Source organism: Camelus ferus, chromosome 19, assembly GCF_009834535.1.
Source record: "Camelus ferus isolate YT-003-E chromosome 19, BCGSAC_Cfer_1.0, whole genome shotgun sequence".
In the NCBI taxonomy this organism is placed as follows: Eukaryota; Metazoa; Chordata; class Mammalia; order Artiodactyla; family Camelidae; genus Camelus; species Camelus ferus.
This window is the reverse complement of record NC_045714.1, coordinates 13,901,193-13,925,784: the sequence shown is the minus strand read 5'-3', so window position 1 is coordinate 13,925,784 and position 24,592 is coordinate 13,901,193. Positions and strand designations below refer to the sequence as shown.

General features: G+C 58.2%; 1 protein-coding gene across 1 annotated transcript in view; it reads left to right on the top strand.

The window, feature by feature from the left end:
* Positions 1–24,592, top strand: part of TAF4 (TATA-box binding protein associated factor 4) — a 62,678-nt gene that overhangs the window by 36,441 nt on the left and 1,645 nt on the right. Inside the window, 11 exon segments of the mRNA XM_032461486.1 lie at positions 1,542–1,661; positions 2,523–2,645; positions 4,676–4,765; positions 5,276–5,521; positions 7,102–7,249; positions 7,667–7,781; positions 9,603–9,772; positions 10,073–10,203; positions 10,970–11,095; positions 11,600–11,656; positions 12,090–12,209. Of these exon segments, the coding sequence (XP_032317377.1) occupies positions 1,542–1,661; positions 2,523–2,645; positions 4,676–4,765; positions 5,276–5,521; positions 7,102–7,249; positions 7,667–7,781; positions 9,603–9,772; positions 10,073–10,203; positions 10,970–11,095; positions 11,600–11,656; positions 12,090–12,209 (1,446 nt within the window).

Genomic DNA, 24,592 nt, shown 5'->3' with positions numbered 1-24,592 from the left:
GGGGGCGGCCAGGTGGGAGCCCGCTGTCCACGCCATTCCTGTTTTTACAGTGATCTCGAGTCTGCTGTTCCAGCAGGTGTCCCCCCACCGCCTCCCGCAGAGCTGCGGGCCCCACGGTGCCCACTTCCCCTGGGAGGAGAGCGAGGCTGAAAGGTTGCAGGGGCCCCAGGCTATACCCACCCTCCCGGGTCCTGTCCCCATTTGCTGCGTCGGCAGCGGCCACGCTGCTTTTTTAAAACAGCTGCGAGAGCAGTTGGGTCCCAAGTAAGTGAGCTCAGCTGTCTGCCCCACGTCAGGAGCTGTCCAGGCGACGGCCACGTCCCGGGACCAGGTCTTCTGGCTGAGCTCAGCTTGGTTGGCGAGTCTGACCTTCAGATCTAGTGAAAGGAGCCTTTTCCGAGGTCGGGAAGCTCAGGGTCAGTTTTTGTTTCCAGTTCAGTGGAAGATAAGTTTATCAAAACAGGTACAATCTCAGTTGTCTGGTGAGACGCGTGTTCATCCGACCAGCAGAAGCGAGTGTGCAGCCAGTCCTGACGTGAAGGGGGCGCCAGGGACGGAAGTGCCCGGGCGTGTTCTGGGTGTCCAGGCGCAGCTCCCGAGACAGCTGTGGTCGGTCCTCGTACTTTCCCTCCCTTGAAGTTTCTTCTTTGATGTTTTGTAATTACAAAAGCAACGCAGGCCTAAGTGACAAGTAGGAGAGAACCCCAGCCACCGAGAAGAAGCCGGCCCCCTCCTCCCCCCCGCCCCTCCGTGGGGCCGGCCCCGCGCCCGGCCCTGCTCGCTCGGCCAGCTGCTGGCCGTCGTGCTCAGGGTTGCGCTGCCCCTGCCGTCGGAAGCCCTGAGGCAGTTACACTGGAAAACGGAAGGAGGCTGAAGTTTTAAGTTGGAAGAGGCTGATGAAAAGACAAGACAGTAAATACCTGCGCTGTGCTTGTTCACGCGGAGCAGAGGCCTCAGGAGCACGACCGAGGCCGGCGTTTGAGCTGCCCGAGTTGCCCGACGTCCAGCTGTTCGTTTCCTTAAATGTATTTGTTTAGCAGCAAAGCAGCCCCCCCTCCCAACACTGCCTACCCTTCGGTCCTCCCGTCTGCTCTGAAACCCCCCCTTTCCAGGGTGTTCTTGATGTGACCGCTTTTGGAGAGCAAAGCAGGGTCGGTCTGGCCGCGGAGGGGCCGGGACCTCAGCTGACCCCACCCGGGCTGCCCGCATGTGTGCAGGGTCCTGGCTTTCCTGTCTGCAGCTTCCCCGTGCGAACCAGATGATGGTGTTTTGATTGCAGTTTCTCTGTTTTGTCCTTTTAATTTCTGAGATGGGAGATCTGGTGTGGTTACTTAGAGATTATTTGTATGGTTGCCGTGTGGCTTTCAGGGTCGACTTCTGATAGCCAGGTTCTTTCCAGACATTGGCTTCATTTCCGGCCGTTTTTGCTGCAGGAGCGAAGTGTGCCTTCCTCGGTGCAGAGGAAGGCCGCCTCAGGGCCGGGGGCTGGCTTGGGTCCTGCGGGGGAGCCTCTGTTGACCTCGTGTTTTGGCTTCTCGTAGCCTCAGCTTGTCCTGGGTGGTGCTGCCCAGACAACTTCACTCGGGACGGCGACAGCTGTTCAGACGGGGACACCTCAGCGAACGGTCCCAGGGGCCACCACCACCTCCACAGCTGCCACGGTGAGTGCCGCCTCCCACGCCTCTCAGCGCCTTCCCCGCCGCCCGGGCCCTGCGCCCGCGGTCACGCCTGCCCGCCTGCATGCGCCTCCCCCTCCTCGAAGGCCCCGGGGGCTGTTTGGGGCCGTGTGTCTTATTTGTGCTGCCTCAGAGCACTGGCGACCCCGGGAGCCACGGCCCGGACACACGAATGTGTTGGGTTTCCACACGAGGTGGGGGCCCAGGGCAGTGGCCTCTGCAGGGCTGTGGGAAGGACCCCATCGCCCTGCACGAGGCTTTTGGGCCGTGGAGACGTCCACGTGACCAAAGCCCAGACCGGGTGCATTCACAGAAGTGACGTGGACTGCACAGAGGTTGTGGTCTGAAACGGCGGTGCCACCCATTTTTATGTATCTCTGGCAGTTTTCCTGCACACGGACGAATCTCTGAATCAGTGGGATTGCACTTTATTTACGACTTGCTCTTCTCATGTTTCTTGCTAAGTGTTTTCCGCTTTTAGCAGCCGTGTCGTAATTCATTTCCGTTTACTGTGCACTTACACGTCAGCTCTTCTGTGACACGCAGCGTCACGCGAACACCTACAGATCATCTTTTCCACATTTATCGGTGTTTTACTTAATTACGTCCCTGCCAGTCGGATTGCTGGCTGAGAGAGAAGTAAACCTGGGGACGGCCCTGCAGAGCACGCGTCCTGGCTTATACCCCCCTCGTCAGGCCGTGAGAGTTACTGCATTTTCTTGAAAGAAGTTTAGGGAAGTAACACAGATTTCTTACGTGATGTACGTGTCTTAGTTAAACCAAAAGCAGTGAGGAAAATCTGCCTTTTAAGACTTTCCCTCTTTCATCTTTTTAACTTGTATCTAGGAAACTATGGAAAACGTGAAGAAATGTAAAAATTTTTTATCTACGTTAATAAAACTGGCTTCCTCGGGTAAACAGTCCACAGAGACAGCCGCTAATGTGAAGGAGCTGGTGCAGAATCTGCTGGTAAGAACCGTGCGCTGGGCTCTTTGCCTCGGGCGCTTGTGTTTGGGTCGCGTCCGGCGTGGAGCAGGGCCCAAGCATCCTGGGGGCTCTGCCGAGGGCCCCCCGTGGAGGCAGCCCCCCTTGTCCGCAGCCCTGCTGTCTGCTCGCCCGGCGGGCTTCCTGGGGCGCTCACGGCAGGAGGGGCTGTGTTTAGTCTCCTTTTCCAAATCCGCCATCCGTCGTTCCCCACTTGAAAGGGGCGCACTGGCCTCATGGGCGTGATGTCAGCACCGCGGCCGGAGGGCGCTGCGAGGCTTTCTCTCGCTCCTCTACCTGTTTTACCTTTTCAGTGGGGAGTTTTCAACTGGTACAGAAGCAGAAAGCAGGGTCACGAGCCCCTCTGGCTCCCGGGCTCCGCTGGTCACTAGTTCTTACCTGACTCAGAGTCAGCTACACCCCCGTTGCCATCCCGAGCCCCTCCCCAATCCCACATGTGTGCCAGCCCGGATCCCTGGACACGACCTGCGACCGCAGGATCCCTTGCAGCCCCGTGGGCCCCTGAGGCGAGACCCACGTTGTCTGCTGGGATCCGTTAGGAGTCCGCCGGGCCCACCTGCCCCCACTTCTAACCCGAGGGTCCCTCCTTCCGAGTCTTTTTCTTTCTTTTCCGTCTCTCTGTCGAGGAGCCCTGCTGGGGTAACATCTGGGCTACTGGACGTTTTCTGCCCTTCCCAGCCTCCCTCCCGGGCCTCAGGGCCGGGCTGGGGGCGCTGCCCTCTGAGGACGGCTCTGCGTCGTCTCTGCAGACACATGGCCTTTGGTCTGGAAAGGGACGAAGTCACACTCTAACCAGCAAAAATGATCGCTTCAGATGCTACTTAAATATTTTCAGGAAATTCAGAGACTGAAAAGTTACCTCACCCCTGCAAGGAGCAGGGGATCCCAGCTCTGTTTGTTTTGGTTGTAACAGTTTCACCTTCTAGTGAAAATTGCCGGTGAAGTGAGTGCTGCCCCTTGTCTGTGGGCCCTCGTGGCTGAAGCATCGGCTTGGTCTGGTCTCTCACTCCCTAGACGAGTCCAGCACTGGCCGCCCCCACGCCGCGCCCTTGTCAGGGTGCTGGGGCCCGTTCTGCCCTTTTTACATCCCCTCTTTGCAGCCCTGGCTGCTCCCTTCTTGAATTCAGCGTTCGTCAGCCCTGGGCTTGGCTGCTGGTGACAGGAGACCCCAGATAAGAGGGTGCAGGTCAGGAGAGTTTTGTCCTGTAGGATTCCCGGGTGTCAGCGACCTGGACTGCCATGACCCGGTGAAGCCTGAAGCTCCCCCCACTCAGGGCCCCCACCTGCCAGGTGGCCTGTGATGTCTGGTCCCTGCCCACCTCTCTTGTCCTCCCCACACTCACAGCCCGTTCGCCCGTTTCCAGAACGGAATTGTGCCCCTCTGGTCTGCGTGCCTGCTGCCCTCTGCATGGAGCCCCAGGTGCTCGTGGCCCTGGGCCTCCTCCCAGAGGCTGAGGTTTTAGCGTGGGTGTTACGTCTTTGTGTAACGGTGTCCCTTGTCTGTGCCACGTGGTGGCACCTGTGCCTGCAGCTCTGACTTTGATAATGAGGTTACTTGTAGGCTAGTCTGTCTCCTAGCAAAACGCCCGACCCATGGTAGTGCTGGTTAAACATCAAGTGAAAGCTGGAGTGAGGCTCAGGAACCGGGGGGGGGGGGGTCGGGGGTAGTGGTGGGGCGCCCGCTGAGCCTGCACAAGCTCCTGGGCTGCACCCCCAGTGCCTCCACTTAAGGGAAAAAAGAAACTTGGGAGTTAGACCAGTGAGCCCTCACTGGGGTGGAGCCACGGGTGCTGGGGGAGGCTTCAGCTGCGCGCCTGGGAGGCCCGTGTCCACTGAACGTGCCACACCCTGGCCTCCCTGTCCCCTCTGTCCAGCGCAAGGCCTGGCGGGAAGAACAACTGGTCATAAAATTTGAGACCAGAGAAATGCTGCATAAAGAGACGTGTGCAGACTTGTATTCATGGAGGGATTTCAATGTGAATTTTGTTTTTAAGGATGGAAAAATTGAAGCAGAAGATTTCACTAGTAGGTTATACCGAGAACTTAATTCTTCACCTCAACCTTACCTTGTGCCTTTCCTGAAGGTAACTTCAAGCCTCCTGTGCGTGCTGGGGGGGTGGCGGCGGGGGGGGGGGGCGGGGGAGGTCAGGCTGTTTCCATGGAGGAGCAGGCTTGCATAGATGTCACCACGTGTTTGCATGTGCAACATGTCCCAAGACAGTGTTATGAGACCCCTGCCACTGTGGCCACTCTGTGGTGACACAGCTGGGGACCGAGAAGGGCCCTCTCCCCACAGATGGGGGTGCCTGCACCTCTGGGATGAGGGTGTCACCAAGGTGTCCTCTGCTGTCCTTACATGCTCGAGGGCATTCCGTGCCACTTACTGGTTTTTCAAACGTGTCTCTGTCAGTTTCTGTTGAGGATAACCCTGCTCGGTGATGGCTGGGCTGGCACTGTTGGATGGTGACCCCTGGCGTGCAGGGGCATCTCCCGAGGCCCGAAAAGCTCGCTGTTGAGCTCGAGTCCGTGTTCTCAGAGCTGCCTGTCTCTGAGCCGGTGCCACCCGCCGACCCCGTGTCTGTCTTTCTGCCCAGAGGAGCTTGCCCGCCTTGAGACAGCTGACCCCCGACTCCGCGGCCTTCATCCAGCAGAGCCAGCAGCAGCAGCCGCCGGCCTCGCAGGCCACCACCGCGCTCACGGCTGTGGTGCTCAGTGGCTCGGTCCAGCGCACAGCCGGGAAGACGGCGGCCACCGTGACCAGCGCCCTCCAGCCCCCTGTCATCAGCCTCACGCAGCCCACACAGGTTGGCGTCGGCAAGCAGGGGCAGCCCACGCCGCTGGTATGATGGCCCCAGAGCCTTGCCCACCTCCCCTGCCCGCCCGCCCACCCGCCCGCCTCTTAGGTGAATGGGCCTTGGCTCCGAGGGGCCTCCTGGGTCACAGGCAGGTGGGAGAGCCCTGGTCTCATCCTCGGTGGGAAAGTGCCAGCTAGAGGCCAGCCCTGCAGTTTTGAGTTTATTTCTAAGACGAGAGAAGCCCGTGGGCTTTTACCCACTTAGACGCCCGTTACCTGTATTGTTTGCAGGTTTTCCTGGCTTAAATGAACGCAGTACAATGTAGTGTTGGTCGCTGTCTTTGATCAGGAACAATGGCCCAAACACAAGGAACAGACGACAAGTGCTGGGTGTGGGCCCGGCAGGCAGGGCGGGCCTTTGTTTCCCAGCCCAGGACCCGCTGCGGCTGTAGTTCGGGGCTCGGAGAGTCTCGGGAGATAAGACTGCAGGCCACTGGTGCTTCATCTGTGCTTCGATCCAGGGCTCTGAGTTGTTCGGCTCTGGAAAAATGTCCTTGCTGGGAAGAGTTATGTTTGGATGTGCTCCACAGGCAGGTGGGGCTCGCCAAGCGTAGAGAGGCAGCTGCTTTTTCTTCTTCTTCTTTTTGATTTCAGAGGGTTTTGTTCCTCTCCAGTCAGAAAAGTCAGTGAGACAGCGCAGGCCTCTCGTCACCAGTGTAGGCTGTGGAGCGTGGGTTCTGGTAACACTCGGGCGGCAGCCAGAGCTGGCAATCAGTCACCAGGGCGGGCGTGCTCTCTCCGCTCGAGTTAGAGTCCGCGTTGTTTTGCCTCTGTTGGCGGCATGGGAGACGGAGGCCCCTTTGGCTCAGGCCGGAGCTGTTTGGGGCTCAGGGCGAAGGGGCAGGTGGGACATCGGGACCCCACCTGCAGGCTCGGCTCTGCGTGTAACGGAGGTACACACGGGGGTCTTGAGGAGCCCTTGGCGCGTTGTCTGAGGGACGTCGCGGGCTCCGCGGCGTGTATACGGGCTGTCCTGCCTCTGCTTCCCTGGTCCATTGAGTGGCAGTGCGTGCAAGCAGCCCCGGGCGTGTGACCCACTGGTCCATCAACCGCTTTCCCTGAAGGCTGTAGAGACCTGAGTTTATGGCAGGACTTGGGCTGAACCTCCTGGCGGCAGTGGCCTTTCCTCGTCCTGGGTAGTGTGACTTGTCATGGGTTTTGTGTGGGACGGTTTGGCACACAGCAACCGCCACCCCCCCACCCCCGCTCTGAGAGCGTGCTGTAACGCAGCACGGGCCCCCCAGGTGACCCTCATGCAGTTCAGAAACTGGATCCTTAACATCCAGCCCCAGAGGCTCTGGGTGAGGCCGCAGGGCTCTGGGAGGAATCTGAGGCAGCCCCAGCAGGGCGGCCACCACGTGTCACCTGTGCTGATGCTGGGGAGAAATCCACTCTCTGTGGGCTCCGTGCTCAGCACACGCTGTGCCCCAGGCACTGACCTCAGGGCCCAGGGGCAGCCTCCGGGCAGCTCCCAGGTGTGTCCTGAGCTGCTGGAGGGCCAGGGGACCCTGCGGGATGGCGCGGGTGCTCTCCGTGCTCATGATTGTGCGGCGGGCTCTCCCTCAGGTGATCCAGCCGCCGCCCAAGCCCGGGGCGCTGATCCGGCCCCCGCAGGTGACCCTGACGCAGACGCCCATGGTCGCGCTCCGGCAGCCCCACAGCCGCATCGTGCTCACCGCGCCCCAGCAGATCCAGCTGAACCAGCTGCAGCCAGGTGAGCCTGGTGGCCCGGCTCCCAGCAGCCTGTTGGCCTGTGGGCTTCTTACTGTGGCAAGATACACATGCGGGCGAACTGACCACTTTAGCCATTCTGAGTGGACGGGTCAGTGGCGTTAGTTACACTGCAGTGTTGAACAGTCGCCGCCCCGTCGACTTGATCTTTAAAATCACACACTCGGGATGTGAACGCTTTTCCAGTAGTTGTTCCTCATGTCAGACAGTGTGATGCTCGAGAGACGCCGTGTGTGCTTTTACCTCCAGCTTAGCGTTCGTCATCCGATGTTTGTAAACACGTCATCATGGCGGGTGGGGGTGACAGCCCTTCCCTCGGCCTGTCCGACCCTGTCGCCTGGGGACAGCCGTGCCACCGTGTCCCTGCGTGTTGGGCACACCCTTGCCTCTTGTTTTGCAGTCCCCGTGGTGAAACCTGCTGTGTTACCTGGAACCAAAGCTCTTTCTACTGTCTCGGCACAGGCGGCTGCTGCCCAGAAAAATAAACTCAAGGAGCCTGGGGGAGGCTCGTTTCGGTAAGGATGAGCCGCGCACATGAGGAACGGGTGTGGGAGCCGCCTGCGCGGTGGCTGCTGGTGCTGTGGGGCTGCGTTCCTGCCACGCTCGTCCGACCTTTGGGTGCTGCCTTCCCACTCGTAGCTCTGGGAGGTTCGCCACAGACCCAGGGTGGGAAGGCAAAGCCGCAAACCAATAGCAAGTTTGTGCTTACGCCGTTACGGGTTGGTGATCCGGGTGCGTCCCGGTGGCAGTGGACCCCAGGACCCCTGAGTCCACATGTGGGTGTGGCGCGGGCCGCCAGTGCGCGCTTGGTGTGGAGCTGTCCTGGGTTTGGGGGGACACACCTTGTCCCTGTCACCTGTGTTGCTCGGAGCCTTCGTGGATGCTGGGCTCCGGTCTCTGGGCGCCGCCACGGGAAGGGCTGCAGAGGCGACTGTGGTTCACGCCCTGCAGTAGTGGAGTGTGTGTCGGGGGCCTTAGGGTCCCCTCCTCCCAGACGCTTTGTCCCTGAAACTGTCAGGGAGCTGGGAGCCGTGGGGGCCCGGCTGGGGTCAGCGCCCCCGCCCCTGGTGCGGGGGTGGGAGAGGGCAGGTGGTGGATGTGAGAGGCGCGTCCGCCTGCAGATCAGAAAAGGAAACGGGCGAAGAGCCCTGGAGACCACGGCTTCTTCCTGCTGGGGAGGGAGCTGGAAGCACAGAGACGGTGCAGACGAGGGTGAGCCCGCGGCTGGCGGGTGAGGGTTGGACACACCGATGGAGACTTTCTGAAGTGGCCGCAGGTGGGCGCTGCTGGCTCTGCTCGCAGAGGACCACCAGGGCGCCCCTGCGGCGCCCGGATCGCCTTGTCCAAAAGCCGCTTCCAGTACCGAGACCGGGCCGCCTTGCAGGGCTGCTGACCCCAGGGCCAGGGTCAGGAGAGTGTGGGACGAGTCAGGGCGTCTGGCTCAGTCAGGAAATAGGGCTCAAGGGTGTGTGGGCGCCGGTCAGGGTTCGCAGAAGGCCTGCCTCCTGCTGGCCACGTCTGTGGTAAGTGGATGGCTTGTGAGGAACGGGGTTTGCGCAGTCTCAGAACACCTCCCCAAGGCCCCCGTGACATGTGGGCAGGGACCCCTGGGCTGGAGCTCCGCGTGCTCGGGGGGCAAGGCCAGGTGCCTCGTGTGACGTTCCTGCCAGAGGTGTGTCGCCCACGTCTCATCGGGAGGGGCCGTTGGTCGGGGCACAGTGGGGACAGGCTGCAAGACCCCTGGGCTGGGACTTCAGGAATCATGGGCACTAGTTGGGAGGGGCTGTGGAGACGACAGAAACGCGGCTCCTGCCCCTGAACCGGACCCTTGGCTGAAGAAGATGCTACAGGGACAGTCAGCAGCCCTGGGGGTGCGGGGGGAGGGCCCGAGCACGGCTGGTGGCCGAGGAGCGCGGCGGTCACCCCGGTTCTGCAGGGGATGCCCTTGTCCGCATGGACCCAGGCTGGAGTGTCCACCCCCTTCGGGTGACTCAGGAAGGAAAGAGTTCTCTGTGCTGTTCTCCAGCCTTTCTGAGAGTTTGTGATTGTTTTAAAAATAAGTTACTTCAGTGAGGTCACTTAAGAAAGGTCTCACGGAGCAGACTCCTCGAAGTGAGAGCTGGCATGCGGGCGTTGTGCTGAGGTCAGAGCTGACGTCCGTGTGCGGGGACTCGCGTCCTGCTCCCCCGAGCGAGTCTTCCTTTAAAAGAACAGACTCGCTTGCAGGGACGGCTGTGCTGCTCAGGTGACAGCAGTGCGGGAGGGAGGGGACAGGAGCCGGGACCGCCGAGCGCGCCTCCCTGGTGGTTAGGGTGATCTTTTCTTCCTGTCGGAAGGGACGACGATGACATCAATGACGTGGCGTCCATGGCTGGCGTGAACCTGTCGGAAGAGAGCGCGAGGATATTGGCCACGAACTCGGAGCTGGTGGGCACCCTGACGCGGTCTTGCAAGGACGAGACCTTCCTTCTCCCGGCACCCTTACAGAGACGGATACTAGAAATAGGTGCGCCCAGGTCTCGCTGTCCCCAGGACCCCTGAGTCCACACATGGATGTGGCGTGGGCCGCCAGCGCGCGCTCGGTGTGGCGCTGTCCTGGGTTTGGGGGGACACACCTTGTCCCTGTCACCTGTGTTGCCCGGGTTGTGCTTTCCGCATGGTGGGAGGTGATGTTCTCAGGGAGCTGAAGCAGGTGTCGCCCTCCCTGCATCTGCCGGCCCCCTGGGGACGCCCTGAGGCTGTACGGGAAAGAACAGTGAAGGAAACAAAAGCGCTTCAGTGTTGTGAGCTGTTGCCTGCTCCCCAGGTAAGAAGCACGGCATAACAGAGCTACACCCGGACGTGGTGAGTTACGTGTCCCACGCCACGCAGCAGAGGCTGCAGAACCTCGTCGAGAAGATATCGGAGACGGCCCAGCAGAAGAACTTCTCCTACAAGGTGCTCCGCCGCTATCCGGAGGGGGCGGCCTGCTGAGAGGCGCGGGGTGGGAGTGGCCTGAGCATTGACCTTGTTTTGAATTTTAACTAGAACTAGATTTGGGGCGGATTCCACTTTTCGCCCCGTGGTGTTCTTGGGAGCTGTCCACCTGGGCTGGGGAAGGGGGTGGGACCTGCGTAAAGATGTGCCCTGGGGGCTCTGCCCTCCTGGGTCCTGGAAGGCGGCCTCTTCAGCTTGGGAGATGGTGGCATCTTCACCGTGTCCGCTCTGGGCTCCGGCCCCTGCGGCCAAGCTCGCCTGCACCCCGCCCGTGCAGCAGTGCTCAGAGCAGTGCCCGTCGTGTCCTGCAGGGGGTCGCCCGCACCAGAGCCCCGGCCTCACAGTAGTTTTCTGGGCAGAATCCGCCTTCCTCTTCAGTCCCACGGGCCCTGTTCCGGAAGGCACTGTGGAGTGGCGGGGCGACAGCGCCTTCAGAGCAAAGTTTCAAATAAAAGCATGCAGCCATTTTGCTATAGAGATATTTCTTGTTGTTATACAGAATTTTAAATGATACCAAAGTGTGTAAATGGAAGTTGCCCCTGAGCCCCGGGGGCACTCACCTGAGAGCGGGACCCCACCCAGAGCGCTTCGGCCACGGGGAAGTCTGGACACAGAGGCCCGGGTCTGGGTACCGGCGTCGGGCTTGGACTGAGGGAGGGCGGGGCGCACACAGACTGTCCTGCAGGCTCCCGAGTTCATGACAAACGGTGCTTTCGCTTTTTTGCAGGATGACGACAGGTACGAGCAGGCAAGTGACGTCCGGGCTCAGCTCAAGTTTTTCGAGCAGCTTGACCAGATCGAGAAGCAGAGGAAAGACGAGCAGGAAAGAGAGATCCTGATGCGGGCAGCAAAGGCAAGTGCTTGACGGTTCTCGCGGTTGGACGGTTTTCCCGCCTCCGCCCGGGCACTCCGACACACGCGGGGTTTCCTGGAGCTGGAGCGGGGTCTGGGGCTGGCCTGGGAGGCACGGTGCGTGGGGCAGGGAGCGGGGCTGGGGCGGGAGCCTCAGAACCTCAGTGCGTCGCTCAGCACGCGGGCAGGACCCCTCTAAGCCTTCAGCCCGTGGGCTGCCCAGGCCCGCCGTCCTCACGTCACCTCTGATCAGATTCTGCAGCTGGTGGACGTGGCCCGACCGTGTTGCGTAGTTCTTAGGTCCAAGTGGTGTTGACTTTCTCAGGAGTAATGTTTGTTTTTCGTGGTAAATTTTCATCTTTTGACCATAAACTTCAGGAAAAGTTACTGCGTGTTCTGTCATATGACCTGCATGTTATTCTGTCTCCAATAAGATATCGTACTTGTCAGATGATAAATGTTTAGGTCATAACTTACTTTTCATTTTTATGTCTTTGAAAAATAGTCTCGATCCAGACAGGAAGACCCCGAGCAGTTAAGGTTGAAGCAGAAGGCGAAGGAGGTACGCGACTGCGCTGGATGTGTTCGTGCTCACGCCTAGGGCCCGGCGGCGGGGGTGGGGGGGCCGGCGGGGGAGCTCGGTGTCTCTGCACAGCCGGCCTTCACGTGGGGACTTCCGAGGTTTGCAGAGGTGTCTCCTGGGCAGGCCCTCTGTGTGCTTGCTGTCTTTAAACCTAATGGTGATTTCTCATTTGGTGCATCCAGTCTGTAGTTTTAAAATTTGCTCGTGTTTTCCGAACTCTTTTTTAAGATGAGCGTCTCGGCTTTATTCTTTTTCTGATTATAGAATATGCTTACTGTTTAAAAAAAAGGTCAAAACGTTAAAGAAATTTTAATTTAGAAACAAACTGGAAAGCCCTCGGGTATATGTGTACCTTTTGTTGTAAGAAAAAGCATGCACGAAATGACCGTCCTGTTTGCTTTTCCAAACGAAGATGCAGCAGCAAGAACTGGCGCAGATGCGGCAGCGCGACGCCAACCTCACGGCGCTGGCCGCCATCGGGCCCAGAAAGAAGAGGAAAGTGGACTCCCCGGGCCCCGGGTCGGGGGCAGAGGTACACAGCGCCGGCGCGGGGCTGGAGGGGCCTGGGCACCACGCTCACTTGAGGGGCCCGGCACGCCGGGTGGGCTTCCTCACCATTCACACGGGTCTCACCTCCCGGGGAGTGTCTGCTTTACATTTGATGCTTTGTATTCAGATCGGCTTGTTCGTGGATCTCACGCGAGCTGGAAGTTCTTTGCGTGAGGAAGTTTGGTCATGTAGTTTGATGTGATGGGATTTAGGCTGACTTTGAAAATACATGGACGTGGAAGCGTTCAGAAAGGTGACCCTCGTGGGGTAACTGTCCTTCCTGAGCAGCGGGAGTGAGACAAGCCTGCAAGAGAAAAAGTGATTCTAAGGAGGAAGGAAACTTGTTACCTGTTTTTGTTTGTCCAAGTTTTGTTAGTTTCTTGTTTGTTTCCCGTCACATCTTCATATATATTTACAAACCCAACTTTAAAGTATCGTTATTATTGCATTAAGCTGTCAGTTATCTTGTAAGTAAATGACAGGAGGAAAGAAGGCATCGTTTTTTCATGGACTGACTCGCTGTTTCGGGTCCTCCGTTCCTCCCCGAGCCCAGGTTCCCGTCATCGGCTTGCCTTCGGCTTGAAGGGCAGCGGTGAGCGTTGCTTGCAGTGCGGTCTACTGGCGATAGCCAGCTTTTGTTTGCTCGAAAATGGTTGTATTTCACCCTCAGTTTTGGATGAAAATTTCCTTCAATATTGACTTTTTTTTCTATTTTAAATTTAAGATTTACTGTCTCTTACATTCTTGAAGAAGCCAGGCAAATCCAGATACGTATCATTTAATTTTGTACAACAGCAGACTAAAAAGGGATAATTGATTCCAAGACTTTCAGCCGTTTTTTGTGTTTTCCTCTGTTCCTTGGATCCTCTGTGTTCCTGCATGTCTCCTTCTCGTTTCCCAGGAAATGCCTGCTCTGATTTAGCTGTGTTATCTCGTCCCAGGTCACAGCAAACGATGGGAGGTTGCCCAGTGAATTTTGCAAGATTGCAAAACTCTTATTCTTAAACCCGGAACGACCATAAACGTGTGACCACCTCTGTCCTTGGAGACGCCGTCCCACCATGCTCAGGCCCCGCTGGCTTCACCCTGTTTCCCGTCCTGTGTGTCACTTCTCTGGCTGTGTTGAGATGGTCGTCTCGCTTTTCTGACATTGGTCTGTGTTGTGTTCAGACTTGTCTCGTGGTGTTCAGTCTGCTTGGGCTGCTCTGAGCTTCTTGGGACTGTTGGTCAGTGTTTTTCTTTTAATTTGGAACATTGTGGCCTTTATTTCTTCAAAACTGCCTGTGTTCCAGCCTTCTTCTATTGGGACTCCCATGGTACCTCTGTGGGACGTTCCGCTGTGCCTGGTGGGTCTCTGAGCCCGTGTTCGTGTTTCGTGACCCTGTTCCCTCTGTTCCGACCACGTGGGCTCCCTGCCGCCCCCGTCCAGCCGCGAAGCCAGTGCCTGCACTTCTCATTTGTCTGTGTTTGCGGTTCTGGGTTCCTGCTTAGGTCTTTATGGCTTTTGATTCTGTGCAGAGACTTCCCTGTCTGCTCGCTTACTGAGGCCAGTTTTCCCATCGTCCTTGGAACCCGTTTATGACCTGCTCTCTTGGTTTTGTCAAGTCCAGCATCTGGGCCCTCTCCGGTCCAGGCCCTGCCGGCTGCTTTTCCCTCGACGGCGGCTCTGGCTTCCCTGTGTCTCTGGCTGCAGGTGCCGTTGCTGGGACATCGTATTGCTGTCCCCTCCCTCTGAGGGGCTGGCTGTTGGCTCAGACCCGCTGGGGGGCTCGTTCCGGCCAGGCGTGTTGTGCTCTGTTTGTCGCTCTGCTGCCTGGTACTGTCTGCAGGGAGCCCTCCGACCCAGCATGGCTCACCTGCAGCCTTGCCTCCCGGCCAGGTCCGGTCTGGGGCTTGTCGGGCGGGTGCTGTGTAGGATGTGACCCTGACACCGGGCAGGCTCGTGCGCGCGTCTGGCTCGCCGCAGAACAGTCACTGGCTGTTGCGGGCTGTCCTCTCTCCCTGTCCCTTCTTTCTCTTAGGGCACAAGGGACTTTCTGTTTAATGCCAGTGACTCTTCTCTGTGGTCTTCTGAGTCTCAGTCTCTGCTGGAGTCTTCTGGGATGGTTCGTGGGGCCGCGTTCCCCAGAGTCTTGCACGTGGATGGCGGTTCGTGCCTTTCACACTCGGAGGCCGGTGTCTGGCTGTGAAGCCCTGGGCTCAGCCCCCTTTCCTTGAGAGTCTTTCTTGAGTAAGTGGTTACTCCGGGTGTTTGCTTTCCTGGGAGAAAACGCTGCTGTCGGAGTCCGACGATCGTCTCGCTTCCCTCCCCTGGGTGCTGTGCGTGTCCTCTGCCCAGGGCTGCCCGCCGAGCTCTGCTGCTTCAGGCTGTGCCGCTTTGCCGGGGGCCGGCTGTCCTGAGCTGTGCTCTCGGGGGCAGTTTTAAACCCTCCGTTTCCAGGGGCGCTTCGCGTGACGCTTCTTTGGTTTCACCCTTTCCAGAGATTCCTGTGTTCACAGCCCATTGGTATTTGTCGTTTTTTTCTTTAATCCTTTCAATCTCTCTTTAAAAATACGTGACACTCCGCCCCTTCCCCCTTGTAGCTCCTTCTGCCTGTTTGTTGTGTTCCTGCTCCTGTGTCTCCCGAGAGCAGTCTTTGTTTCCCAAATGGAATTTTCTTTTGTTCCTCATTTTTTCTTGACTTCGTCACTTCATTTCTGAGTTCTGCTAATTCTGATTTCTGTTGTTCTTTCATGCTTTTTGTCATTTTCCCAGTGTTTTCTAGCTTATTTGGAAACAACATAACAGTTTGGACCTTTTGATTATGTCTCTTTGGTGTTTTTTCATCATCTGTTGGGAAGTTACTCTTTTTCCTTATGGCCCCTGGCGTGGGCTCTGACGTCTCTGCGTGCACGTTCATGGGATCCCAGTTTCCCGGACCCTGTGGAGGAAGGTTTGCCGACTTCGCTGAGCTCCTCTCAGGCTGCCTCCCCGCAGTGACGATTTCCGCCGTTGAGATTTCAGGGCTCTGCTTTCTGCCTGACCCTTACCTGGAGCTTTTTTGTCTCTGTGGTCCCTGCCTTGCTCAGTGTGGTTTCAGGCCCCCCCTACCCCGAGTCTCTTACGTGGGCCCCTGTGCTTGGGGGCCCGGCTGTCAGAGGTGGGGTCCTGGCGGCAAGGCTGCCTTCGGATGGGGGAGAACCCTCCCGGCTTCAGCGGCCGCCCCCTGGGAGCCTCCCCTCCAGGGGCCACCCACTGCTCTGGGCCTCGGGCCTCGCGGGTCCGGCTGCTTTCCCTGCACTGTTTGGAGCTGCTTCCCGGCCCGTGGCCGCTTGGGGCTCATCTCTGCTGATTTTGTTCTGAATGTTGTCCGCTGGCGCCTGGTTTTGCGGCCTGGCGGCTCTGTGCTTTATGTGGCCCTTTGGCAAGATTGGAAAACTTCGACGCCTCCGCCATCGTCTCTCCCGAATATAATAATAGTTTCCAAATGCTTTTCTTTTAATTTAAAATAGTTTCAAACTTGGAGAAAGTTGTAAGAACCTCTGTTCAGATGCTCAGTTCTGAACGCACATACCACATGTAACAGGCGTGAGATCTTTTTCTGAGGGGATGTTCCGTCCGTCACCCCTCGATACTGACCCTTCTGGACACGCTCTTCTGTTACTGCACCCCGCCTCCGCCCCCCGGCCCATCAGGAACTCAGCCCTGAGGCACCAGTGAGCCCCGGACCCCTGACCCCTCACTGCCTGTCCTGGTCTTTCTTTGTGACCCAGGCGTGTGCGGCACCAGTTAGTGTGCGGTTTGAATCCCTCCCCAGTGCCCCTATCCCTGACGGCGTGACAGAGGACAGGCCTTTGTTCTGTGGGGTGGCCCTTCCCCCCGTGGTCTGTCCGACTTGGGCAGAAATGCCTTAGTGTTGCTGGGCGCTCCACCCAGCCGTCACATGCACGGCCCACGGTGTCGACCTTCTTACCACTGGTGACCTTGGTCTTGATCCCTTGGTTAAGTCGCTGGTTAAGGAAGCCAGCTTCCTCTGCTGTGTGGTCACTGTTAGGCCTTTGGGATGGAGGTGCTCCGGAATCACGCAGACACTGTCCCCCGTCACACCTCCACCCGGCCTCTGTGCCCAGCGGAATGGCTGCGGGCATAGGTGCCAGAGTGTGGCCTGTTCCCATCACACTGTCCCCATTTATTGGCTGCCTTCTGTTGTAAAGAAGAGCTTCTCCTCCCTCATCCATTCGTCTGCTCACTCATCCGTCGGCGTGTGTGGACGCGTGGACTCCTGCTGCATTCGGAGGGTCGTAATCAATGCTCTCGTTGTTTCTAGATTTGGTCAGTGGAAGCTGCTTCACGCTGGTTTCTATATCCTTTTGAAATGTTGCCCTCGTCCTTTAAGCGTTGTGTTTTTACTGACACGAGAGGTGTCCAGGTGCCTCTTGTGCCTCTCCCTGCCCTCACAGCAGTGACCCCCAGGAGCCTGGCTCCTGGCAGTGGAGGGTGGAACTTAGAGACCAAGATCTGAGCTCCGTGTGTGCTCGTTGCTATGGGGGCCCTGCTTCCAGGCCCCTCAGTGGTCAGAGCCCGGGGATGTTGTATGTCTGCAGGTGTGTGCGTATGCGCGCATGTCTGCGTGCCTGTGTGTGTGCATGTGTGCGTGTGCGTGCATATCCCTTCCTGCATCTGAAACAACCCTCTGCGTCTGAGATGCTCCGATTCCAGGCTAGCACCTCAGGGCTTCTTTGTAGCCTCCCCCTTTCCTCACTCAGGAAGCCCTTCGCAGACAGTTGAGAAATCTAGTTCCCATTATTCTCTTTTGCTCGTTGTAACCAATTCCACAACCCCTTTGCCTGCTGGGGTCTCTGTGTTAGGAGGGGCGGGCACGTGGGAAAGGCGTGGTGATTAACTTTTGCCTTAGGTGTTAAAATATCCAGGGTGACCTCTGAAGAATAGAAAAAGTGCCTATTTCCAAACTGACAGGGCGGGCGTGGGTGTGGGGAGGAGTGTGGCGTGTCGGGAGGGGACAGAGGGCTCCTCGGTGACAGCGAGAGGCACGTCACCCCACGTCCTGGTGGAGCTGCTTCACCCGTTGTCGCCTGTGCCTGTTTCGAACTTTAGGGACACCTGTGTGTTGCGTGTGTAACAATTGATACGAAACTTGAACTTTAAAAGTCTTATATGCCTTTTTTCATCAGTAAGATAATGCTTAATTTTTTCTTTTTTTAGTTGAGGATTATTTCCCTAGGGTGTTTTGAAAAAACACTTTATTTTGAACTAATTTTAGACTTGCAGAAAAGTTACCCAAAACAGTAGTGTTTCAGTGCAGTGCCTTGCTCAGCCCCGCAGCGCGAGGCGTCGGCATGGCGCTGTTAACTGGAGGCCTTATGTGACTTCGTGTTTCAGAATTTAATTTTAAATTAATAAACTGTATTTTAGAGCAAGTTTAGGTTCACAGCAAAGCTGAACGGGAAGCGCAGAGACTTGCCACAGGCCCCGCCACTCAACATGTGCGCGGCAGCCTCAGCAGGCGGTGCGTTTGTCGCAGGCAGACCTGCACAGACACGCCGTAATCACCCAGAGTCTGTGGCTTACATCAGGCCTCACTCCTGTGTGTACTTCTATGGACGTGGACAAATGTGTGTGACGACTTGCACCCAGCAGCGCGTCAGGCCGGTGGTCTCACTGCCCTGAAAGCCCTCCGCACTCCGCCCTGGCAGCCACCGGCCCTGCTGTCTTTGAGGTTTTGTCTTTGTGTCCAGGATGTCGTATCGACGGAGTCACACAGCCTGTAGCCTTTTCAGACTGGCTTCTCTCACTTAGTTAGGTGCATCCAGGGTCCCTCCGTGTCTCTTCGTGACTCGACGGCTGTTTCTTTTCATCAGGGAGTGACATTCCTCTGTCTGGGTGGACTGCCGGCTACTAGCCCCTCACCCCCGGAGGACATCCTGGCTGACTGCACGCTTTGGCGGCTGTGAATGCAGCTGCTGTAAACATCTCCGTGCAGGTTTTCGTGCGGACGTGAGTTTTCAGCTCCTTTGGGTGAATACCAAGCAGCGCAGTTGCTGGATCGTGTGGTAAGAGCGTGTTTGGTTTTGTAGAAAACTGCCCAAGTGGCCCCTCCGGGCCGCGTTCCCACCAGCAGCGGGCGAGCGCGCGCCCGCCGCCCCGTGGCCCCTCCGGCACCCGGTGCTGCCGGTGCGCTGGGTTGGGCCGTTCCGAGCGTGCGGCGTTACTTCACTGTGGTTTTAATTCGGTTTCCCTGATGACGCGCGGCAGGGAGCATCTTTCTTGCGCTTGTTTGCCGTCTGAACATCTTCTCTGGTGAGACATCTGTTAAGATCTTTGATCCATTTTTTAATTGGGTTGTTTGTCTTGTCACTCAATTTTCAGAGCTCTTAAGTCTGGAGACTTTCTTTTTTCTTTTTTCTTTTAACCAGTTGTGTCTTCTGCAGGTGCTTTCCCATGTTTGATTGTCTCAGGACCCCTCCAGGAGCCCTCCTGGCGTTCGGGCCCGCCGGCTGCACAGTGCCCCCAGGCTGTGGCGGGTCCTCGTGCCCCCTGTCTTTCCTGGTCTGGACGCTTTTGAAGAGCGTGCAGTTGTTCGGGGGCACTGGCTTCGCTCCGTGGGGGGGCCGCTGTGGCCCCACCTTTGCCATTGCCGCCATTGCCCGCTCCTTCAGTGTGGCTCCTCTGTCTCCTTGACGTGACGCGCCACCTCCTGAAGACTCTTAGTTTTCATGCCACACACGTTCCACCAACTTACCGTATATTTTTCCTGCCGTAAGTGAAAATGACCATTTCTCAAGGAGTCGTACTTCCTTTTGTTGGGGCTCATGTTTAGGAACCGGCGTCTGGGCACTGGGTGGCCAGTCCTGCTCAGGCCCCCTGAAGGGGCAGCCAGGTTACGGGTCAGGGGCAGCCCCAGCCCCGTGTTTGTGTTTCTGTCTGTCTGTCTGTCTGTGTACTGGAGACACTGGGCTGAGACTCCGATCTCAGACTCCGTCCTGACGTGACAGGGCTCCCCATGGCTGTCCCTTGTCCTTGCGCGAGAAGCCTGGTTCTCGTGATCACAGTAGATCTGCTGTTTGTCTCGTCCTAATTCGTAGATAAGGAGTTTCAGAGCTGCCAGGCCCTGTGAGGAAGAAACATATGAAGTCTCTGGAGTGTGTTTCTGCAAAGTGCTTTTTGCATCCAGCCGTACGGTGTCCACTCAGAACTCTGCGTTCCAGGGTTCCTGAGACGAGCGCGTTTCTTGCTGCCCTTTTGTGTGGGCCGGGCTCCCGTGGGCCTCGCCGTCAGAGCCCGGCGGTGCCGGAAGCGAGCACTTGGGGAGCGGCCCCTCCGCTCGGCGCTGGTGCGCTCTTCTTCCCCCTCTTTCTCCAAGGGCAGCGCGTGTTCGAGCACTGGGCGCAGCTGGCCGTTGTCACGGGCCACACGCTGGAACGTGCTCCGGTCACCTCGTGCGTGCAGACGCTCCCCGGTCTCTTTCACAGCCGCGTGTGCTTCTTGGCGCCCGTGCAGCTTAGTCTACCTCCCTTCCTCGTTTGCGGGCGGCGTGTGACCTTGTGAGTGTGTGTCGCAGTGAAGGTAGGTGCGAAGGAAGTTTCCTCGGGCATCGCCAAGCTCCCCCAGGGGCTGTGCCAGTTTGCACCCGCCAGTGGTTCTGATGGAGAGGGCTCCCCCCCCAGCGTCACGGCGTGAGGCGCGTGGGCTTTAGTTTCGCTGGTCTGCGGGGCACCGTGGGTGCTCTGTTTGGTGAACGTGCTGTGGGTGCTGGAGAACAAGGTGGCGTCTCAGGACAGGGGGTACGCAGCCTGCCCCTCGCTGGCCAGGCCGACTGTCTCTGCTTGTTTTTGCCCACTTGACGTGTTTTGTGCCGGGTGTGGGGTCCCAGAGCCTTGTGTTCTCAGTGTTTCCATCGTCATCTCCTGGCGCCTCCTGTGGTTCTTGCTCTGTGACGGATTGCAGTGTCTGTCGTGTCGCATCTTCCCGGGGAGCTGTGACTTCCCAGCATTAAGAAGTGTCTGTCTTTGCCCAGTGGGCTGCACGTCTCCTTCGACCTGCGTCAGGGCTGCTGCCTTGTCCTGTTTCCGTCAGCCCAGAAGAGGCTCTGCTCTTCCCATGAGTCGTAGCTGTTCCCTTAGGCGTGTCTCCCGTGCAGAGCGCGCGGCCAGGTCCTGTTCTCTGAGTCGCAGCTGGAGAGCTTTTCCGTCCGCGGGCAAGGTGAGCCCATCGCCTGTCTTGGTGTAGGTGGCGTGGCGGGCCTCCGTGCGTCTGTTCCACAGCTGCTGCGGTGGGTTTGTGAGATGCGTATTCTCTGCCCCTTAACTAAGATGTTTGTTTCTACTTGGGGACGTATGTCGTTGTGTTCTAGGGGTTACTTGTGTCTGAAGCCTTTCTGGATGTCCTCGGCCCCCGGGTCTTGGCTCAGGTCCGCCTTCTTTTGCCAGCCCCATGTGTGGAGGCACCGGAGCGCGTTCCGTGCTGGGTCCGCCCCTTTCTTTTGCTGCTGCGTCGGCTCTGCTCTCTCGCCCGCACACAGCTTCCTGCCTTCGCCCTGGCACCGGATGCACGTTTGTACAAGTGCTGACTTCCGCCTGTCTTTTCCTGCCGTTTCCCCGCCCTTTCTCACTGGGATGCCCCCCCCCGCGCGTGGCGGAGCCCTCATGAAGGCCTCAGGGGCAGCGTCCCCTGAGCGGTTCACGTTGGAACGGGTTTTCTGTGGCTCGATGTGGAGGACAGCCATGCTGGATGTAAAATTGCTGGGTCACGTTTGCGTTCCGCGGGTGTTAACGCTGCTCCGCTGCGTCCTGTGTTGGTGGAGAAGCCTGAGGCCAGGCTAGCCTTCTCACCTTCATCGTTAGTTTTCTCCTGTCACCTGGAGGCCTTCCCCTTGGAAAGCTGACGGTTCCGCGGGGCTGTGTCAAAGTCGACTTTTATGGGTTAATAATTTTCCCAGGTGCCCTTTGAGTCCACGTAGGTTGGTTTTTCCCACTTCTTGACCGTTTCCCCGGATCGCAGCTCAGGTGCCGCCCCTGAGGTGCTCCGGGCACCAGGCGCGTCCTCCATGGTGCCTCCCGTTTGCCCGCCCCTCCCGGGCCCGGCTCGTCTCCACGCCCGTGCTCTTCTGCCTCTCACTGCGTTTCCATTCCCGTCTTTTCTCCCCTGAGCGCCTTACCATTTATATTCATTTCTGAGATAATTTTGCCCCCCCCCCCCAGTTCTTTCTTGAATCAATCAACTCTCATTTCCTTCTCGTTTTTAACCCCTTTTCCCCCTAAGTTTTGAGTTTTTGATTCAGGTGATTCTCATGTCCTCAAAGGTTTATTTTTTTGTTGGCTGTGTTGTCTTACAGTTTTCTTGTTTTTTCCAGACTGTTTGTCTCTGACAAGCGTGGAACTTCATTTTCTGATTTTTTGCAGTGGCTCTTCATGGATTTGCTACCTTGACCTTCGTTTTTTTGTGGTTTGGGGTGTTTACAAGACTCCGGTGTGATGGCGCCCCCTCCTGGCGGCTCTGCAGAGTCGGCTGGGTCCCCAAATGTCTGAGGTTTTGGCAGCGAGGCTCTGACTTGCAGGACCCTCCACCCCCATACTTCTCTCCCTGCCGCTGCCCAATTTCAAGGGTCTTGTCTCACATCTCGCTCCGCCCCTCCGCATCCGCTCTGGGTGCCTGGCGCTCTGGCGGGGAGGACCAGACCCTCTGGCCCCTCCAGTCCCCTTGCCCCCTCCTGGCTCCGTCTCTGCTGCTTGGCCTCTTGGGGGCGCAGTGGGACCCCGCCTGGGATGTGTCAATGCTTCTCATGAAGTCTGGGCGCGCCTTGTCCTCACCTGTGCTGAGGCGGTGCGTCCAGTAGGCCTCTGTGTCCCCTCCTGTTCTGCATGGTTTTGGGGAGACTGGGGGGGGCACTGGGGTGACCTTGTGTTCGGCTGCCGTGAGGGACGTCTGTGCTCGCGAGCCGGGTGCCCGAGTGTCTCTGTTACTGCTGTTCTGCCCTGTGTCCTTGTGGACGGTGAGGACGTGGCGGGTGCGGACGAGTTTAGGAGCCACGCTGCGCACAGGAAGCAGAACGAGCCCGTGGGAGCCTGTGCTGTTGGCACTTTGACCCAAACTGCTCCCCTCCTGGGACGCAGGGACAGCCCGGCTGGGTAGAGATGCCCTCATTTCCCCGCCGTTGCTAGGTGGGCTCCAGGGGAGCAGAGATGGCCCTGCAGTGGGAGCCCCCGGCAGTCCCGGGGCCAACGCTCCCAGCACCAGCTGCCAGCTCCGCTTGTGCACAGCCCTGGGGTCCCTAGCACAGTGACCCCGTGAGCCAGGTGGAAAGTGGATGGAAGCTGATTTTTTCCGTTTGGTTCCTACATCTCATGTTTGTTGCCTGTCAGTTGGTTGTGGCGTTTTTGACTGTGGAGAGATTGCCTTCAGAGGAAGGAGCAGCCTCTTTTTATTAACCCTGTGGACAGTCCTGTGACAGGATTGGATGAGTGTTCACAGCGATGCTTGGGGGGGAGGAAGCTAGTGTTCCTCCACGGCCTGCAGATACCAAGCGAAACAGAGCAGACCGACTCACCCCTGCGCCTGCGGGCGGATGCTGTGTGAGTCGGCGCCACCCTGCCCTCTCCTGGGTGGACGCCCACGGCCCTGCGGTTTCCTGTGGCCTCTGGTCCTTGCTGGCCGCTCCCTCTGGCTTCCCCCATGGGGCTCTGGGTTCTCCCACTTCCAGGCTGGGCACGGGGTTCCTGTGACCCCTTCCCGTAGCCAGGACGCCCCAGAGCCGTCCAGTTAAAGGGTGGCATTCGCCTTGTGGTATTAGAAGTAACTGAAGCATCGCAGGCGTTTTATTAACGTCCACAGAACCGTCCGTGAGTGACAGTGCCGTCCCCTCCCCCGTGGGCTGTGCTGACACTTGCCTGTCTGGATTTTCTGGCACCACTTTCGATTTCTAAAAAATTCTGCATTAAAATGTTACTTACCTTGATTTCTGATTTTTTAGCATCCTTTAAATTCTGTGCTTGAAGTGAGCGCCTCACCCTTGTCCCAGCCATTTTTGGCCGTGGAACTATTTTTCAAGTAGGAACATCAAACCCGGTCCAGAATTGCAGCAGGTGCCACTGAAGACGTCTGGCCCGTTGTTTAGATAGTGCTTTGTTCTCTCCGAGCGACAGGAGAGTCCCCAAGACCCGAGGCCAGGCGCTGTCCGTCTGTCCTGGAGGCAGGAGGAGAGGCCCCCCCCTCCGGACTCCCTGCCCCAGCCGTCTTTCTAGAGACTCGGCCTGCGGGCAGCCCGGGTGCACAGCAGCTCCCGAGACGGAGCCCCATTTTCCTCCGCGCTCCTCTAAACTGTGCGTTTTCATCACAACCTTTTCAGGGTGCTGTTTGTCTCGTACACACAATGCTGCAGTAGGGCTGTTACGGAGACTCAGGGAAAACCACCAAGAAAACCGAAATAGTTGTTCCAAACAAGGAAACGTAGTCACCAGAGGACTGGTCTGGAGGAGGGACCCCGCGGTTAAGGGTGTCTGCAGGGGGCTTAAAGAAATCGTAATTAAGGGTCGAAGACGTGTCGTGGGCAGCGCGCGGCGCCCGGAGGAAAGGGGCCCCCGGTGGAGGGACTGGCCTTGCCTGCCACCTGCTGGCCGCTCGCTGTGCGGCCTCCTCCAGCCTCATAGAACTCGTTGCTGCCACCTGCTTATTAGACTTTGAGAAAATGTTGTAAAATGCCAGATTTAAGTTTTGCACTTGAAATGTACACGAGCAACTTTAACCATCAGAACCCAGACACTTAGTTCTCATTCTGCACGGAAGAGCGAGAGCCATCCAGCTGGAAGTGTGTGGGCCCTTGGGCCCTGAGTGTCGCATGGAGACGGGGCCACGCCGAAGGACGCTGCTGCGGAGGGCCACGCGCCACGTCCTGGAGAACACTGGCAGCTCCCTGCGGTGCAGGCCGGCTGAACTGCTGCCGTCAGCCCAGGGGGCTCCCTCCTGGCCATGGGTGACTGTGGTCACCGTGGAGTCCTGCAGCCCAGCCTGCCGACAGCCAGCCCGCCTGGCCCAGGAGTCTGGACTTTGTCAGCGAAGTGGGGATGACACAGCCAGCCGCAGGTGCAGCATAGCCCTCCTGAGACGCTGGACACTGGAGTTCGGGGGCACCAGCGGCAAGCCCTGGAGCTGTTCTGCGTCCCCTGCCACCATCTTTTCGTTCCCCACACCCAGGGGCCAGAGTCTGAGCTCTGTGGGGCGTCGCGGGGTTCGTGCTCTCGAGCGTGTGCCTGAGAGCAGCAGTCTTGGAGGTCGGCGTGGGGGTCCGTGCCCCTGCTCTCACCCCTCCCCATTAGGGGCTCGTAAAGCACCTCAGCGCCAGCACTAGGCCTGCGGGAAGGAGCCTGTCCCGG